Consider the following 19,286-nt stretch of genomic DNA (forward strand, 5'->3'; position numbering starts at 1 on the left):
ATAATAAGAGTAAATGAAACTTGGGACAATTATGCTCGTTAGCTTGTTCACTCGGCTCTTTGTTGACACCACACATGCGACTACGTGTAGCTATTTAAATATTTTTATTAAAATTAATATAGAATTACAAACAAACTTTGATCATAATTGATTATAATTTATCTGATAATTGACTTTAAGCATATATTAACTAATTAACATGCAAAATGTACAAAAAATAAACAGTTTACTTCTTATATTGTAGAATTCAAGCGTCGATATATAAAAATAAAAATTTCGATTCTCACGGTAACATTCCAATTTTCAACAATTATATACAATGGGACTGACTGAGGAATTCAGGGTTAAAGGGGGATTAAAGGGTTAAAACGCCGTAATCCGCCGCGTCAGGCAGGCGGAATTGGAGGCAAAAATCCAGCCAGCGATTAAATCATTCTGAGGACATGACTGTCGGGCAGTTATAAAGCGACGCGAGAGCTTTAACCGGCTCGTCGTCGCGCGTGTGGAAACAATAACTCTGTAATTGGGCCAATAATAAAATAATCGTTAGAGACTTGGGAGCTGCATGCGGGTATGTTTGTCTCGCCTCTCTTTTTCTTCTTCTCTCTCTTTCGCGTCGCATCTTCTTGTGTACATTTAAGTGCGGAAGATGTCAGCCTCATTGGCGTGAAACATACAGCTTACGCAATCGCGGTTTAACGTCGTAGAAAATTTCGAAATTAAATCGCTAAGAAATTTACGAAAGTTAAAGTGCTGGTAGTGTAAAATTAGCGTATTTCGAGAAATTAGGGTCCTAATCTTTTAATCAATTTTTTAATTTTTTTAAAAGGAGAATTTATTATTATTTTACATTTCTTTTATCTTAGGAATCTTAATATTCTTTGTTTTAATTTTATCCTTATTATTATATTATTACATCCCTGTCCTTATATATATCATTACTATACAATTTTAGATCGCACTAGTTGGGAGAGGATTAATAAATGACTAGTAATAATTTATCTTCTTTTTTAATTATATCCTACTTTTGTAACAAAAGGATAGCGGTAACATGCGCAATTATTAATTAAAATATTATAAAGTATCGAAAAGGGACAATGGTAATATAAGGATGAACCTCTCGAAGGTTGAAATTCGCTGGCGTATTCGAAACAGTTCTGGGTTTCCGGACTTCCGACAGTCGATACCGTGCCGGCGATTTATCGGGCACAGAGTGCTCTGGTATCGCTGATTCCGATCGACAAAGGCCTTGGAAAAGCTAGCCATTATACCCAGGGTGGTCTCTCGCTGCTTATTGAAAATAGTTTCGTGCAGCACTTTTCCTTTAAAATGCAAATTTTTAGGAAGGTCAGTGCACAATTGTACGCACAGGATTAAAAAAACAATAACTTTAATACAAGTAACATCCTATATCTCTCTCGGTTAATTCTTTGTATAGATTATACATTTCAATTTTAAATTTAGATTAGATATCCCATGCGGTTATTGAAAATAAAATAGAGAAAGGCGCTCCGTCGAATTTCTTTTAAGATAAGACAAATCCTTATTGAAAAATTTGCCTTTGATGGCTAATACACAAGCCGTACTTTGAATACATTGAATAAGCGATAATTGAAACATTTTTAAATGGGACATAGATAAGAGGGATGAAGGTCTTCGCGAAAAGAAAAAGGTGCTGACGTTGTCGTCTGCTTTAAGCTCCACCCCGTGGCTCGGGATCGGTCGATGAAACCCTGTGAACCCCACCTTAAACTCTATCTCCGATAGAAATGTATTATGCAACGCACGCGTACTCACCACTGCCTTGCTCTTAAGCTGGACTTTAATACTTCGTCCTCCTCGTTGTCCTCGCGCGTGATATCATTCCGCGAAACAACACGTAAGTGCCTTTTGACATTAAATATTTTAATCGTGGGCGGCTCTGTCCCTCTCTCGCATTTACCGGACACGATTATGGTCGTCTATATCCGTCCGCTCTGAGTGAACGCACATCCCCCGGCTATATTGTGCCGCTATTAACAGGCTTTAAGCGGGAAGAGCATGTATTTGTTAACAAACAAACGTACATTAAGACATTTTACATTTATACGTTATCGGAAGAACAAATTTAAAGGGGGATCTTCTTTATGTTAAACACAGCGACGAGAAAGATATAAAATATACAGTTGATCTTAAGTATATTTGCGTGAAATAGATTGGACAGGAAGGAAACTAAATATACTTACAATGTACATATTGTTACAAGGGTTTAAAAATCTTTCAAGCTATAAGCGACATAATGTTTGAAGCTACACTTACAATTTTAAATTGGCACACGTGGCGAAGCAGCGCGTAAAAGAGTTTATAAGCTCCTATTATTTTCAAAAATAATAACGTGAAATAGCGTTTCCGGGAAATGGTCGTTATTGCAGGTTTATTCGAACGTATTTTCGCTCCAGTAGACATTGTAGACACGTAGAAATAATATTTTCTAAAAAAATAATTTCAATACTTGCATCTCCTCGCACGCGCGCCATAGGTCCTCGACGTAGCCTTGATACGAGCGAGATTACAAGGTGCTTCATTTACGAATAGGATGCGGGAGGCTCCTTCGCTTGTGCGGATCATCCGCGAGATGCAGCCGTCCTGGACATCATACGTCGGTCCCCTTTGATTGTCGAGATTACAGGACGATGTTGTTTGCCCACGTCGTTTGCGCCGTACTTTACACGTGACACTTTACGTTCATTAAGAAGCGTCGGTGCATGGAACTAGCTCGCGGATCAAACGCGCGATTTCATTGCGGAGCGATGCAACTTGTTCGTGGATCAAGCGTCGAAAGGATTTGTATCACGTCTCTGATTTATCTGCTTCAACTGAAAAACGCGGCAGAATTGCATAAGCAGCCCTACTGGTTTGTCTTTTGCATGTTAACTTGAAAAATCTAAAAAAGTAAATCTCAAATATTTTTCTTTTTTTCATATGTTTTAATTAAACATTTTTTTTCACTTGCTGTTACTTATATGTAATGAGAGTATATAGTAATGGTTATCGCGCAGAAAAAATATTTTTGTTGTGTTATTCAATTAGCGATAGCTATCGTAGCATCGTATACGCGTACGATTAATAAAAGTGTTTTCGACGGCAGAATTCGACGTGGTTCGCAAACTAAATATTTATCGTGTTATACGTGGATTATCATGTGAGTATCGTTTAATCATTGCGCTCATCCAATATCCTCTAATTCGTTTCTGCCGAGTCCGTAGCAAAACAAATATTGGCACTGCCAATGCCGGAATAATCCAATTTCAACTTCACCTTCCTCGATCCGTCGAGTATAAAACATGTTAAGTCGGGTTTACGCGTCTCGTTGTTAATGCGTGATTTTTTTGAGGTTTCAAAGTGAGAGAGAAAAGGAGAGAGAGAGAGAGAGAGAGAGAATCTGACATCGACGTGTCTTGTTAAGAGACTTACATCTGTTAAATACACAAATATATCTTAAAACGAAACAACTTAGAATGAATTACATATTTATGAAAAATAATAACCTACATATTTCTTTTATGTAAAGGTAAGATTATGTAAAGGTATCTAATATAAGATGGTGTTAATTGAATTTGCGAGACAAGAAAACGTCAACATACACGTTTTTATTTCAGTTTAACGTCTGAGTTACAAGAAAAACGTCAAAATAAAGTTGCATCCGTTCCATGTTTTCTTGAGAAGTGTCAAGGCGAACCGAAAGTTGTCATCGACTAGGATATATTTCATATATTCTCGTGTTAGTTTTATCAAGAGACATAAGAACTATAGGAAGATATATAGACAGACATAAATATTTTTAGCAAAAGTAAGAAGTTAAATTGACGACACACATAGTATACTGACTTAAATATTTATTATATTAGTAAATTTAATAAAAATAGACGTAAGTAGATGAAATTTACAATTAGTTTAGCAAGAGGAAATAATTCAAACTTCGCCATCGACGCCACGTGACTAATACACAAATATTTCAGTGGAATTATTTAGATTTTAGTTTATTGAAAATTTTAATTATGTAAAAATAAACATTTGATATAAGATATTTTTTATATTTTACATTGTGGTGCGAAGTTCAGGCGTCTCAGATTGAAGAGGAATTTCTTATGTCAGGTTGGGGTGCGTCAGACCGTCAGCGTCATTGGTTGACGAGGGAAGCGTTAAATTTATTAATCACATCCTGATGCTTCCGACATGAAAATTGATGGAGAGCACATTGATTTCTAAGATGTGTACGAACATTAAAGTTGGGTAGTTATTTACTAAACGCGTAGTAAAGAAACTTGATACGATGCCGCGTCATTGACACGTAGTTATAAGATACTGTTGATACTGTACAATTATTAATAGCGACATATAATAATTAATAATGAATTATATGATTGGGGAGCTCTGCTGAAGCAGAAAATATTCAAAAATTGAAGTACCTTGAATGCTATTGAATGCTTCCGTTAAAAATAATATGCTCTCAATAATTAATTTACATTACTATTAATTTTGTGAAACAAATAATAATATTGTATAATAAACTTTGATAAATAATAATGAATTAAGAAATTTTTTTTCGAGGACACAAAGTATTCAGACATTAAAGTTCAATACTGAAAGTTAGTAGCCTTTAGAGATAATGCTATATTTCCCAATGAACAATTAATTAACAGTATCGTTAATTTTTTCCTGTTACAGATCAGCAGCTAAATGGTACGCAGTTGGAACATCTGGTAACGATATCTACAAACGCATGTAAGTAATCCGCAGCATTTAACAATAATCGCATTAAAGTTTTACGTGCAATAAGCGCGAGGTGGGCGCGAAGAAAGGCTTCAATTATTCGGGTCATTAAAAGACCGTGTGGACCGAGTTAAAATTTTATAGGTGAACAAAAATAAGACAGTTGTTTTAATAATAAGACACGTCAATTCTAAATCTTGATTTGACGTATATCGGTGGAGAACAGATTCGGATATTCGTTGTCTTATATTAATAAACGAACGTGACAAACCAAGGGAAAAGCAAAGCAATATGATTAGGATACAATTAATCGTTTAAGAGTACATTTAAACAGACCATGTTCTCAATTGTTCTGTTTATGATAATTCTACAATATGTAATCATATAATGCAAGTATTGTACAAACAGCAGTAAATATCTTAAAATAGCTGTATAGAATGATTGTATAAGCATTTCCAGCGTAAACTGCAATAATAATTTAAAAAATGCTATTTTCATCACGTAAATGGGAAGGTCTAGTTGTTCTTACATGTTCAATTGCGTGCTTTACCTTCCCCTACCTAAGCGAAGACGTCGAGCGACTTTGAAAAAGATAACGTTGCTAATTCAACACAAGTCGTGTCGTCTCTTCACTCGCGTCGTAAAAAAGGAATATGCGCTCGGAAAAGCGCGCCTCCGGACGCGAAATGCTTATAACCCGTGCGTGTAATCGGCGCTGCTTCGAACTAGGTCGAGGAGACAGTTCCCGTTTCGCCTCTGCACACTCGCGAATTTATTGTTCGCGGCCGAACAACAATCGACGATTCGGGTCAGGACCGGGCTGTGTTGCGCCCATCCAGAAGTCGATTGAAGCGGCGCAACGAAAATCGGCAAATAAATAGACGCCGTGACACATTGAGTATAAAATTCACTAAAGGAAGAAAGTGTAATACGGTATGCTGAAATATAACAGAAATTTTTTGTTTGATGATAATAATAATTTGTTGAATTATAATTTTAATAATTATAATAAGTAAAACATAATAATTGTTTAATTATACGCGGTTATGGGTTAATATTATATGTATATTTTAATCTTAAAACTTTATAAATTATTTTATAAATTACACGAATTTCAAGAACTTGCTACAAATACAATAGCATCTAATTGTAAGTAGGTACACTGAGAAAAAAAATGTATTAATCCCAAAAAATATTTAGTCCGATACGAGCAACTAAACATGTTAGTTAGTCAACTAAACATTAGTTGTTTCAAAAATTATTAAGTTGCACTAAAAAAGGTATAATGCATTCATGTCAACCTTTAAAATTTTTTAATCAAGAATTAATTAATTTAACTAATGTTTAGTTAAGCTACCTAAAACATTTAGTTGCTCGTATCGGACTAAATATTTTTTGGGATTAACAAATTTTTTTCTCAGTGTACCAGTTATGAAGTAAAAAAATGAATTATATAGGCATGCTCTCAGCGAATGCACGTTTAAAATGCAATTATGCGCGAAGGATACAACTACGGAAAAACACAAGCGGACAAGAATGTAAACGAGGATAAAAACCTATTCACTCCTATTTGTTGCCATGCGAGTCGCATAAACTGTTTAGGAAAGCAGCAATTAGCGACAACTTGTCGTTTTAATTACACATTTACGAACGCGTGGTACGAATGATTGCTGCACTTAATAATAGCTGGACAGTCAAGGTTGATGCATAATCCACTGATTATCGCAGTCGCGTCTGCCTGGACTAAAATGATTGCGAATACTACAGGTTTATGCTAAATGAGTCTCGAACAACACATATGTTTCATCGTCAGTACAGCAAGTTCGCGATTTCTTGATGAACATATTGCTATAAATTCTACATGATCATGATATGATTAGTTTCCCCGGTTTCCCGTAGATGTTTGTAAGAAAATATCTTTTGAGAGAATATCTTAATTAGACGTGATAAAAGATTAATCGTATTAGTTAAATGCCTTGGTCAACATGGTAAATACGCAAAAAATATTTTAAAAAATATGTTTTATTGAAAAATATAACACGAAATTTGCGTGATAAAATAAATGTGGGTAAAAAAACTTGGAAATTATTAAAGAAACAAACGGGAAAGTCAGGTTAAAGTAATTAAATAATATATGTCTAAAACAACTTTTATATATATTATATTTATGTGATTTACGTGTAAAGATAGCTGAGATAATTGTGCGTATATAGTAATGGCATATTTTGAAACGTTGTATAATCTTCCGACATGCAAAATAACGAACGTCATCCGGCGCATCTCTCTAAATCGCACTCACGATCGAATGCATTCCATGAAATTCGATGCAGTTAATTCGATAATAGGCTTATTTCGATAGATAATTCCTAAGTGAAGCCCTCAATGTTTTAGCATTAAGCCATAACAACGCGAATTTGTTGCTAGCTGATCGATGGGTTTCGTTATTGTGCACGCGCATCGTTGCGCTGAATGTGACACATGTATATATTCGGCTATTAATTACGATTGTCCGCTTTCGAATCGTTCGAAAGATTAAAGGAATGCTAATTCGCGTAAAATTGTTGCCTGGATGATAATAGCGTTGATTTCGATCATCGATATAATGTGTACTAATTGAAAATTCTCTGTGAGGGAAATTATAATTATTTTATAATTTAAATTAATAAGGGATAATACAATTATTTCATAATTAATTGTAACATAATCGCTTTCACACAATATTATAACAGCGTCATTACGCGCGATGTAATAATAGATGCTGCAATATATGTTGCAATACGTCGAATACGCGTAATAAAAATAAGAGCTATAAATAAATAGATGCGCGATTCTAAAACGTTTGTTCTCTCTTACCGTAGACTCACGTGTGGAATCGTGTGCCGTTTTGCCAAGTTTAATATACCTATACATTTCATATATATTTATCCCAGACAAATATGTGAAATTATTATCTCAATCTAAACCTACGACGCACGCTTTGTCAGACACATCTCGTAGAAACTTATATCATCCGATATTTCATCAGTCAGGCAACTCGTTTCTTTCTCGCTGAACTCGTGACTCTCTATGATGAAAAAGTCAAACAGGGAGACGTGATTTCGAGAAGAATGATGCACTTGCACTATCGTTGAGACTGTCGCTTATTTTCTGGGAAAAATTTCGGCGATCACGAGATTAGTATCAAGTTGATATTGCATATTGTATTTTTATTTTTTATTTTCACATAAAGGAGCGGTTTTTCGATGATGTACGCAAGTACATGCGCCACGAGATGATCCTTGAGCTTTTCCAACATTTAATATCCTGCCGGAAGATGAAATACTTTCATCCTCCGCTGTGTTTCCACGAGGAAAATAGACGAAACCATATCGCATACACGATTTCTCCCCCGCATCTTGTTTCTTTTTCTTTGCTTTCACTTTGTTTCTTGTTGCTTTATTGTGTTTTCCACGACTCTTCAAGTTTTCCGTGAAAGATCTTAAAGAAAGAAGCTTATTAGTTTTCTAGGATCACTATTTTCAACGTCTGTTAAGCTCTAACCGGCGGTTAACTTTTCAGAAAAGCGAATAGAAATTGGCTATTTTGAAAATTAATCATCAGTTAGAGGTTAACAAACATTGGAAATAGTGACCCACGACGGTTAATTTTTAAAATAGCCAATTTCTATTCGCTTTTCTGAAAAGTAAACCGTCGGTTAGAGGTTAACAGACGTTGGAAATAGTGACCCTTAATCTCTTTACTAGTTCCCATATAGGGTTTTACAATCGGCCCAATACTAGGCCAGTATAACTAATACAGTATTAGTTATACTCGCCCAGTATTGGGCCGATTGTAAAACCCTATATGGGTCATGAATTATGACGTGCGAGACACATTTAATCGCGTTTTCCTGTATAAGTAGATACCGCGCGAATTAATCTAATTAATCAAGACTGTCGGCACCACCATAGATCTTAATTCTAAACCTGTCAGGACTGAGAAAATTATTTTGAAATTATCATGAAGAAGAGAAAGATCGTAAATTTATCAAAATATAATTGCAAATTAAAATAAATTGCAAAATTCGGGAAACATGATGTACATTCTATGATTCTAAGTCCGTATCAAGAGTTTTATAATAATTTTCTGTCAATAATCTGTACTAGTATAAAAATTCTATATTATAAAGCAAACTAAATAAGATATTGAGATTCTTACAAATGATCAAGTCGATGTTGCTAAGTAAATTCCCATAGTAATCTCGTACAGCAAAGTCTTTAATTTTCTTCATATTGGATTTTTTGTTATTGCAAGGCAGAAAATGGAACATAAAACGTTCGACACGAAAATAACAAATTGAGACAGATCATCTCTCCTTTATCGATCACTCGTATCCCTTGTGTAACAGTACTTAGAGCGATAACCCATTAGCGATGTTAGGATGGATGGTACGAAAAAGTAGAGGTAATAAAGTGAAAATGTCAAGGCGTGGCACTTGTTCGACATTTTTCACCTTTTGCGTGTCTCCTCGCTCGCAATATCGTGCACGAGGCGAGGGAGAGGGATATTTACAATTATTGTTGCCTTTTCGATCACGAATAGTAAATGCCTCTCGCCGCGTCGCCGCGTCGCCGCGTCGTCTCGTCTCGCTCACGTAGTTCGAAGGTAACGAACGCGAAGTAAGCGAAGTTCATTGTCTGCGACCTTATTCGAGTGCACGGGGTTGTAGACGATCTCTCGCGTTCGCAAATGTAGGCCTCGGTCGGTTAACTGGATCACGACACGCAATTTCTATCCTAGACCTTCGTGAGGCTTGACGCGACGAAATCCGTTATCGCGCGAAATCCGCAGGCGTCAGTTGATCTTGATTTCTGCAAGCGCGATGCAATATTCAAATCCGACGACGGCATTTAATTCTGTGCGACATGTCACGCGAACCTGCGCGATTTGTTATCAGATTTGTTTGTAGTTTGTGATATTTCCGAGAAACTTATTTCCTCGCTTATTGCCTATTATTCAGCATTTATTTCTTTATAATAGATCTTAGCATGATGTTTATGCGATATAAACTCAGTGATTATATACACACACACACACACACACACACACACACATATTATATATATATATATATATGTATATATATATAACAACTCGCGATTCTGCGTATAAAAAGAAACGACGCGTCGATTTTTTAACGTCAGGATCCCAACTCTTTTCGTCTAGTTCGAAAGAACTTTCAACTTAATTGAATCCTATTAAAAAATTTTTCCCACGACCAAATTCAGATCCTTAAGAAATTTAAGAATTTTCTATTTCCATTGGAAGTTCTTGAATTGAATAAAGAATTAGTTCCTTATGGATTACCCTGTACGTGTTCATCGTAATGTCCGTTGGAAGCGAGAGACTTGATACTGAATTATACATAGTAAAACCGACACGTGGGACGTCTGTGGTATACATGATGCAAATGGCGGTGTATAATCGCGCAATCCGATCTTGCCGCGATCGATCATTTTCTCTTCCGATCGCGGGGTCACGAGAGACGTGACGCTGATGGCCCATCGCGACCGTCGGCGTCGTCGTCATCATCTTCGACCATGTCAGACCCTGAACTGAAAACGAGGTTCATTGTCTGTGACCTTACTCTGTATGTCGCGGTTTTATTTGTAGATGCGAAGAGGCCTCGATTGTTAACTAGCGACTGGCATGCGATCCACCTACGCCTTTTTTCCCCTCGTCGAGAGCGTCGAGATTCGAGCCTCGAAGGGCGGTCGAGAGCCTTCCGAAAGCCTTGGTCTTGATCGCGTGACGCCACGTAGATCCAATTTGTTCTCTCGAGCGGAAGTCGAAAAATTATTCCCTTTCGGACCATGTTTATCGCCAGTGTATCAAAATGAGAATAAATTAATTTCACATTAGCAAGGATCAACATTCGGCGAAGCCTGTCCTTTGGGGACAGGAATAATATTAATCGTCAAAGTTAATTTCCCAACGTCAATTATCAATATCTGCCAACATTAATTAATCCAAAATCAGATGCTTGTTAATTCCAAATATAATTTGAATAATATTCCGTTTCTCTCGTTATATATATGACACTTGATATGATACGTGAGCATGATGTGTAGAAAATATTTTGTTGCATAAAAGGTTATTTCGCAGATGGAAATTTCGAGTGGATAAAAATGAGAGTTGTGATGTAAACAAGTGCGCCGGAAATTACGAAAATAGTTTTACGTTAATCCAATCTTGTCGTTAATTTCGAGATATCAATCGCGTATAATTACCCACTCTATCAAGCGGCGGTAACGAAGAATAGCTACATATTAAGTGAACATACGAAATTATCGGAAGCTCGTCGAGAATCGCGCGGTACAAATTATTGGTCTGCCGATATTAATTTATAACGATCGTTACTTTTCTATAACGCTTTATCAATTTATAATCAAATTGGATCGAAATGTCGCTGTTGTTTCCAGAACTGATAAATATTTCTGACGTTTATGCAGATGTTGCATTATAGTAGAAGCAATATTGACATTTCTTGCACGTGTGATTTGGTAATAGATTTGAATAAATTGACCTCTTCTCTCTCTCTCTCTCTCTCTCTCTCTCTCTCTCTCTCTCTCACACACACACACACACACATTTCAAAATTAAAATTGAAATTGAAATGCTAAACGTCAGTTTGTCAAACCTGTGCCAGACGTAGAACTCGAAACGATAAACAGACGTAGAAATAAGATTGTATTGATTCTAAATTGGGAAGCGTGAATATTACTCTCGCAATTTCTGTTCGTTCCGCAAGGGAGAACACTTTGGTTGTTACTTGTTTGTTGTCAAGCGGGTTGTCTGGCGCACGAAGTTCGATTACGAAGTGGAATAGGTATGATTGTGATCGGACGAACGAGTCCCGCGGGGCAGACTATTAATGGCGGCGAGTGCAGGTCGCAATCTTCGCGCAGGATACAGCACGTCGTTAAATGAAAGGAAACCGAGGTTGCAATCAGCAACGGGGTACGGATACGGTAGCGCGATACCTCCCTCCCGCGCTTTCCTCTTAAATTAAGTGTCCTAGGATCGTGGCCTGTGCGATATACGCACAACGGGTAACGGGTACATATGTCACATGCCGGGACCGACATATATTCCTCGAAGGGAATGCCGCGCTCGCGTCGAGATATTGAATTCCACGTGCGGACACCCTTTTCGGGACAATTGTGCCGATATTCCAATAATTTCACAGTTTCAAAACGATAGATGGTTATACTACGGTTACGGTATTCAAGAAACATAAACTATAATAGAGAAAAAAGCCACAAAAGTCAGCATGTACTTGTTTCTTTTTATTAAAGACTTCAAAAAGCATATCTCCTTATATTAATACCGTCTCGTCATCAATTTTTTAAATTGTAAAATGATGGATGAAATCATAAATGAATGCTTAATTAACTTTTCGTAGAGAACTATTTTAGTTTCCAAGAATGCATGTCGTCCTCTTTGCACAAAGCTCTCTGATAAATGAATATCCCGCAATGGGATGATCCGTACACATATCTCTCGCCACAACAGACGTGAACGAAGAGAGATAATTGCCTCTGCTCTTTTTTCTCCGGCTGATGAACTGCTATACTACCGTTGAAACCATTTTTCTCCCGATATCGCTAAAAACGTAGCCTTGAGCTTCCGGTGGTTAACAGGTGAGCCATCGAGAGATCAGATTCGACGAGACGACGGTTTGCCTTGCCAAATGGCAGCGGAACGCGTTAACAACCCGCAGGCCGCATCTGGCACGTACGCGTAGGTAGTCAATATGCCCACATACATAGGCACACATACGTACAGACATGTGTACATAACGTATATACGGTCGGAGAGAGAACTCCTAACTCGCCGTTAGCGAGTCGAGCAGTAGGGTGGCGGAGTGGGTGGCGGTTAGGTGGTGAGCGGATGGGTCGGCCGCTGGCGGGTGGTAGCCTACCTCTAGTCGGGTAGTAGTAGGTGCGCACCCTACGCGGCTACCAGGTGAGTGGGGCAGAGGCCAACCCCCGACACCCGACGCGAAACGCGAAAAACCACTTGTGCGTGTGTCGATCCTGGCTATCGCGTCGTCTCCCGTCGCTCCGATAGTTTATCCTGATCCTCATTGTTATTACGCCGCGCGATTCCTTACGAGATAGGTAACACGTACCTTCTCGGTTTCTCCTCGTCGTACATACCTTCTCACTGTCCTTCTATCTCCGTCTCTTTCTATTTCCGTCCTTCTCGCCGGGTCATCCGGAGAACGGTCTTGCAGTGTCCCGCCCGAGGGGCGACATTCCAGATCGATCGTAAGTGATCTACGTCTACGTTGTGGTCGGACATAGATCGTCGTGTAGAGTGTAAAGCATCAACGACGGAGGAAAGAAGAGGGAGCGTTTTGCTCGTTCATTTGTTCGTTCGAATTGATCGCGAGAACTCAAAATAGTTGGATACTAATGTCCGGTTCTTCCCGACCCGTGGCACGCAGGTGATTCTTGATTCTATTCTCAGAAAAAAATCCGGAGACTCCGTTGAACGAGAGGAATGTTTCGGGTGAGTCGAACATCCTATGAGGAAAGAATGTAAACTGGAGTGCAAAATGATATAAATGTCAAAGAAAGAAAACCTTTAGCTCGGGAACGAGCGCCTGGGGTGATTTTTACATCCTATTATAGTATCGAAAAAGTAAAGCTCACGTCACAGTAATTTTAATGTGCTTTTTTCGATTTTTAAATATTTCTTTATTTCTCTTTACTTTTTTTTTTAATTGAGTAAATCTATACATATTTTATCCTCAAATACTAATAAATTATAGAACAATAAAAAATATACCAAATGTAATTAATAACAGTGACTTTTAATTGGGATGTAAAAATCCTAGGTGACCATTTATGCCAAGAAAAAAAAATTAGGCGCCCGTTCCTGAGTTAATAAACTTAAAAATCTTTCATGAAAATATAGAAACTAGAAAATATATTTATGATATATAAATATGTAGATATATCATGTATTGTGTATAAATTCTATTATATCCTTAAGTTGCGAAAATACAGAAAAGAAATTATTAAACTCTCTAAGAATAAATACATTTATTTTCATGTTACGTAGAAAATATAAAAAGCATTGATAAGATAAAAAAGTAAAAGATTAAATAATAAAAAAGCATGAGATAAAAAATGAAAAATACAAAAGATATGAAAGTTTAAAAATTATTTTGGCTTTTATATCATTTTGTACTTTCAGTGTATATTTGATCGTAGGAAGGCACTCACTTTTACATCATTAATAATGATTTTCACAGAGCAATAATTATTTTAAATAAATGAATTCTAATTTAATGCCTTTTTACGACAATTTTCTTTCCCAGGATTATCGACACGTCTTCATGATAGATTTTTATTTTGATTGTATTATAATATCGCTTTACCAAAATCTGATTTTAATTTAAGACGGCACAATTTTTTCGCATAATCATAGTTGTGAAATTTCTTGAACGATTTGACATCGACAGAAATAGCATGACGATTCTTGTAACTTTGCAACTTTCAGGGATATTCTCGAGAGATATTCTGGAAATCTAAGTCGTAGTATTCCCGATTAGTACTGAGAAAGTCATGCGACAAGAAAGTTTTGTAAATTTCACTGATCCTTGGAAGATCACGTGACGTCGATAGCAGAAAAGGCAGCGGCTTCATCGATCCATTCCCATTCCGAGCCTATCCGGGTGTAACTAGGCCGCCTTTCCAGGATCCTTGATGGACGATCTACTGTAGATCCTGAAGAGGAGTTTTGGAAGTTGTCTCAAAGTAGATGTCTCGCTAGATGAGCCCGAGAACTTCTTTACGGGATAGATCGTTCTTTCGTGGCAGGAAAATGATCTAGATTGCTAGCGCGCGATAGTTTTTCAAGGATCTCTTGGAAAAAATTCCTTAATTTGAAACATTTTTTATTTTTAAACATTGTTTCTTAAGATATTAACTAATTATTGGATAAAAGTAAAATGGTTTAAAAGTACAACAATAGAAATAATTTTACGACGGGATAAAAAATATTGCAGAACATTTACAATTAATGTCATGCTAAAAATGGAAAAAATGCTCTAACAAAATATAAAATGAGGATTACGCTAATCTTAGTTCTTGCGATTGCGAGGGAATTATACGCGGAAAGTGACGCGGTATTAGGTATATTATAATAAATAAAAACAATTATCTTTGTATATGTTCTAGAATAATAGTATCTATTATTAATTTTAAAACTGATTATCTTAATAAAAATAGTATAAAAATGATAAAAAAATACATTTTATTTATAAGTAGAAACGAAAAACACATAGTTAGATAAACATAAATAGAAAATGATATGGGATTAATAGACATTAATACTCTAAGAAGGGAATATTCGGAGAAGAGATAAATTGAGAAATAAATTTTTAAATAGAAACAATCGCGTGCTAGCAGAAAAAATGGAAAAAAGGCGATATACGAAAATATACATAATGTATAGAGTTATTTCACTAACAGCTGGTTGATACGCGAATCAACGAGCAGCAGACTGAGATCGATGAGACCTATACAAAAATAGAAGGAATGCGCATTAGCTCACGTTTTGTTCGGTTAATTAATCAAGAATCGTGGTAGTACATTTATATTGTGGCGATTTACTTTCACAGACATAACGCTCGTAACGAATGTAGCACAACGCGACGTACTGGAGCGACTTGTTGCACATGTGAATGTGTTAATTTATTAATTTTCCACGAATTCCGCCGTTGTTTCTTTATAACGGAGCGTTGCACTCGTTATCATTGCTCACATTTCCGTTACCGATCGCTAAAGATATTATTTCTCTGTTGCATTTTATTCCTATTATTATTACCATTTTCCCTTCTTGCTTTTCCCGGCACTGCAATTTGCATTACGACGTCTATCGACTTTGCCTATGCAAGTTGTGTCACAAATGTTATTATTACGTTATGTTAATGGAACCCGTGCAATATTTCTGCAAACAACGATGAAACACGTTTCTCCGGGGATCATAATTCACCGTGTGACGGCAAAACGGGTCCTGCTTTCGGTCTTTCCGAACTCACGGATCGTTTTATCCACCATTTATCATCTGGGAGGGAGGTGTCGCTGTCAATTTTCAGTACCAACCACAAGGCTTTTTCGATTTGTTCGTCGTACGGCAACGTTTTTCCCCTCGACCTCGTTCGGAAATCGAGAGGAAGAGAGAGAGAGAGAGAGAGAGAGAGAGAGAGAGAGAGAGAGAGAGAGAGAGAGAGAGAGAGAGAGAGAGAGAGAGAGAGAGAGAGAGAGAGAGAGAGAGAGAGAGAGAGAGAGAGAAGGCGCACATGTGAAAGATCGTTTGTACGTTAATGCGTAGTGTCACATGCGGGATCGATGATCCACGTAAACGAACGAAACATAATCGGTCAGCAGAACCGAAATAACTGTTGAATTTATCTACGCGATATCTGCGATTTATATCACGTGCGTATTCGTAATGCAATTTCATAACGCAATTATGCGTGTGGCATAAATCTCGCGTGCTGACGAAAGTACCAATGTGCTCACGTACACGAGTTAATTAATCGCGCGAACGTGACGAAATAGAGTGCATCTCGATTAAAGTCTTGAGAAAATTTTATTGTCGTTCGTGACGCGGAGCGCGTAAAAGGGAATAAGGTATCACTCAATTACGGACGAAGGAAATTAAGGGCTCGTGAAAAAACACTCGATGAATAAAGTTTAACGTCTAATGACACGCGACACTTTGCAGTTTCGTGTGTATCTTGCGATCCCATCGCGAGTTTCAGTTCGCCGCTAATTAAGTCGGACGGCTTTCTTGTATTTCCAGGTCGAAAGTCACGACGGGTAACGCTATTACGAACACTTGTTGTTTGTATGTATCTGTATACAGGTTTACATGACGATGTGGCGTGATACATGCTGGATGAGCGTTACGTTTTATCGACCGCTGACGTGTAATAGAAATAGCGGAGCCGTGCGTTAACTCTTTTTTTCTCCTCTCCCCGTAATGTTGCACCGCTCGCAACCGGCATCACGCTCTTCTAATCAAGCAGATAAAACGGTAAAAGATAAAAATTGAACGAATGAATGGCAGTCCATAAGCGTGACACACGTGCATCTCGCTTATTTTAAACGGTTAATTTTGTTAGCTTTTTTGCGTTTTTATTTAGTTGCTTTTTTTATTTTCGCAATTTTATCTAGTCTATCCATTTAGTTACTTTCTTCATCTCGCCGAGTGAGGTTCTTTATTTTCCCACATTAATTGTCGCTTTGATCTGATTTTTCCAGCTTTGTGGTGTATTTATTAACGTTGCAAAAAGCGGAATCCCGTCGGGTCACAAGCGCTTGGTCGTGTCCATGAAGTATTAGCGAATTGGAAGCCCATTTAATAACGATCGATCGGAATCTAATTTACATTTTCAAGCGATATTCTATAAGAAACCGAGGAACGTCCGTGATCTTCCAATATATTTTCGATTACACGCAAGTGTAATCTTGCTTTTTTCAAATTTACGCATTTAGGCAGCATAAAAATATAGCTAATTATGCCAATAAATTTATAATTACACTTTGCTATATAATATTATACTTGAAATTAAATTAAAAAAGAACATATAAACATATAATTTAGATAAGTCGTGCAATGATGTCATAGCAAAATATTATAAAATTCGATTATGCCAATAGAAAAGAGAGAATGCACAAAGTTGCAAGTTTTTAAAAATGTGACAAATAAACGTAGATATCTCTTAAGATATTCAAGTGTAACGTTATGGATCAGTTCTCAGATTTTCCGTAAAAATTCATCGAGGCTCTCCAGATGTCGAATCTGCCTAGTTATCCACGGTACTTTCAACAGGATCGTTCAGTCGTGTAAATGCTTCCAGAATTAACCGTTCAATCCGATCTGAACGATTTTTCGCTCATCACTGAAATCGAAGATCTACCGCTGAGAGTTTATCGGTAACTTTTCCTGCGGGGAAAGGGGAGCGAATCTTATTCTTCAACCGAGATTCCCCGAAGACTTTTTTCCCCCTTTTTTCGCGCGCGAAATCTGCGCCGGCACGAAAATAGAAACTGTCATTCGATAAATCGATCCCGCGCACCGCCGACACGGAGGAGACTGTGGATGTCATTGCTATAGTATTGTCGCTCTCTTGTTGTGCGTGTGTACGCGTGTGAGGGTACAATCTACGTGAGCTGCAGCAGACATCATGAGTGCTTCCGGCGCGATTCCTCTGATCCTAGCGAAGAAGGAGCAGATCGTCGAAGGCAAGTAATTGCGCTCGTTTTTTCCTTTTATCTCGGTAAAATCGTTAACTCTCTAGAGAGAGAAGGCTAATGGTAGGAACGATTTATTCGACAAAACCAATTTTACCCGAAACTGTCTTACACGGATTACATCAACGAAAGTTCGAACATCAATTTATGATTATAAGTGAGCAATAATGGAGCTACTGATAAATATTTATGCAGATCTGCAGGACATGTACGTGTATCGTTGTATAATTTATTGGCTTTAATAACTTATTTATTCAAACCAACTTTGCTTGAACTGTCGTGTATGGCATCGATAATATCGTCGAAAGTTTACTAATTTATTATAACAAGCGAACGTGATGAAGGTATTAATAAATATTGACGCAAGTCCGAAAGGCATTTACGTATCGATGTTATAATTTTTTCTTTCTCTTTTCTTTTTTTATACAATTTACTGTTCGATGACGCGCGATAATAGCGTAATCTTGAAGCTAACGATTAGGTAATTCCAAGAGAGCGCGGTTATTATTACGCTCATATATTTAACATATAATGCAAATTCCGCGTAATACAGTGTGAAATACGCTGTAATAGACGCGTGACCCTTGAGAGGAAAATAGACGTTCTTTAAATAGGTTCCACGCTAGATATAAGTCTATCTCTTGCAAATGATACCCGTGAATTGTTTGTGGAAATGATCGATGCGTCTCTGATACGTTAATCGCTGCTTAAAATATATTCCAGAAAGAGCGGCTGAATTAATTAAGCACAAAGAAATTGCATGCTCAAGAAACATCAATCTAAATTGCATAACGCTTTTCGGAGATCTACTCTCCTCCATATAACAATTCCTCCTCTATATATATAACAATTTCTCCCTCAGAATAATCCTTATCGCGAGAAAGGAGAGAAAATGATTAATCGTACCTTAAACTAGAAGTATTTCACAGGACCAGCAAAAAATCCTAAAGAAGATTTTCCCCGTGAAATTGCGCGATCGCGGGATTGCGATAGAATCTCGTAAATTGACAAAGATCGAATGGCACGGCGACACGGAGGAATCCCTTAATTGCGTAACGCGTTGATCGATGCGCGACCAGCGATTAATCGATCTACGATGTCAGAGGCGCGTGAAAGCGAGGCGTCGCGTCGGCGTCGCAATCAACCTGCCATTAAGGCCTATAGTTTCACAAGTGTCGGTTAACTTTTAATCTTAGATTAACTCACTCTTCGTCTCTT

At 37.3% G+C, this 19,286-nt stretch overlaps 1 protein-coding gene across 7 annotated transcripts in view; it reads left to right on the forward strand.

Moving 5' to 3' along the window:
- Positions 1 to 19,286, forward strand: part of Kcc (solute carrier family 12 member kcc) — a 78,211-nt gene that overhangs the window by 7,678 nt on the left and 51,247 nt on the right. For 3 of the 7 annotated variants that reach the window (XM_071709388.1, XM_071709389.1, XM_071709387.1), the window contains exon 2: positions 4,708 to 4,764. In XM_071709388.1, coding sequence (XP_071565489.1) covers positions 4,708 to 4,764 — 57 coding nt within the window. Of the gene's footprint in view, positions 1 to 4,707; positions 4,765 to 12,679; positions 13,309 to 17,568; positions 18,060 to 19,286 lie in introns of those variants that run through there. The other 4 variants (XM_071709391.1, XM_071709393.1, XM_071709392.1 and 1 more) reach the window with 4 other exon arrangements.

The sequence above is a fragment of the Temnothorax nylanderi genome, unplaced genomic scaffold (genome assembly GCF_030848795.1).
Source record: "Temnothorax nylanderi isolate EJ_2023f unplaced genomic scaffold, tnyl_v1.0 TNYL_tig0076_pilon, whole genome shotgun sequence".
In the NCBI taxonomy this organism is placed as follows: Eukaryota; Metazoa; Arthropoda; class Insecta; order Hymenoptera; family Formicidae; genus Temnothorax; species Temnothorax nylanderi.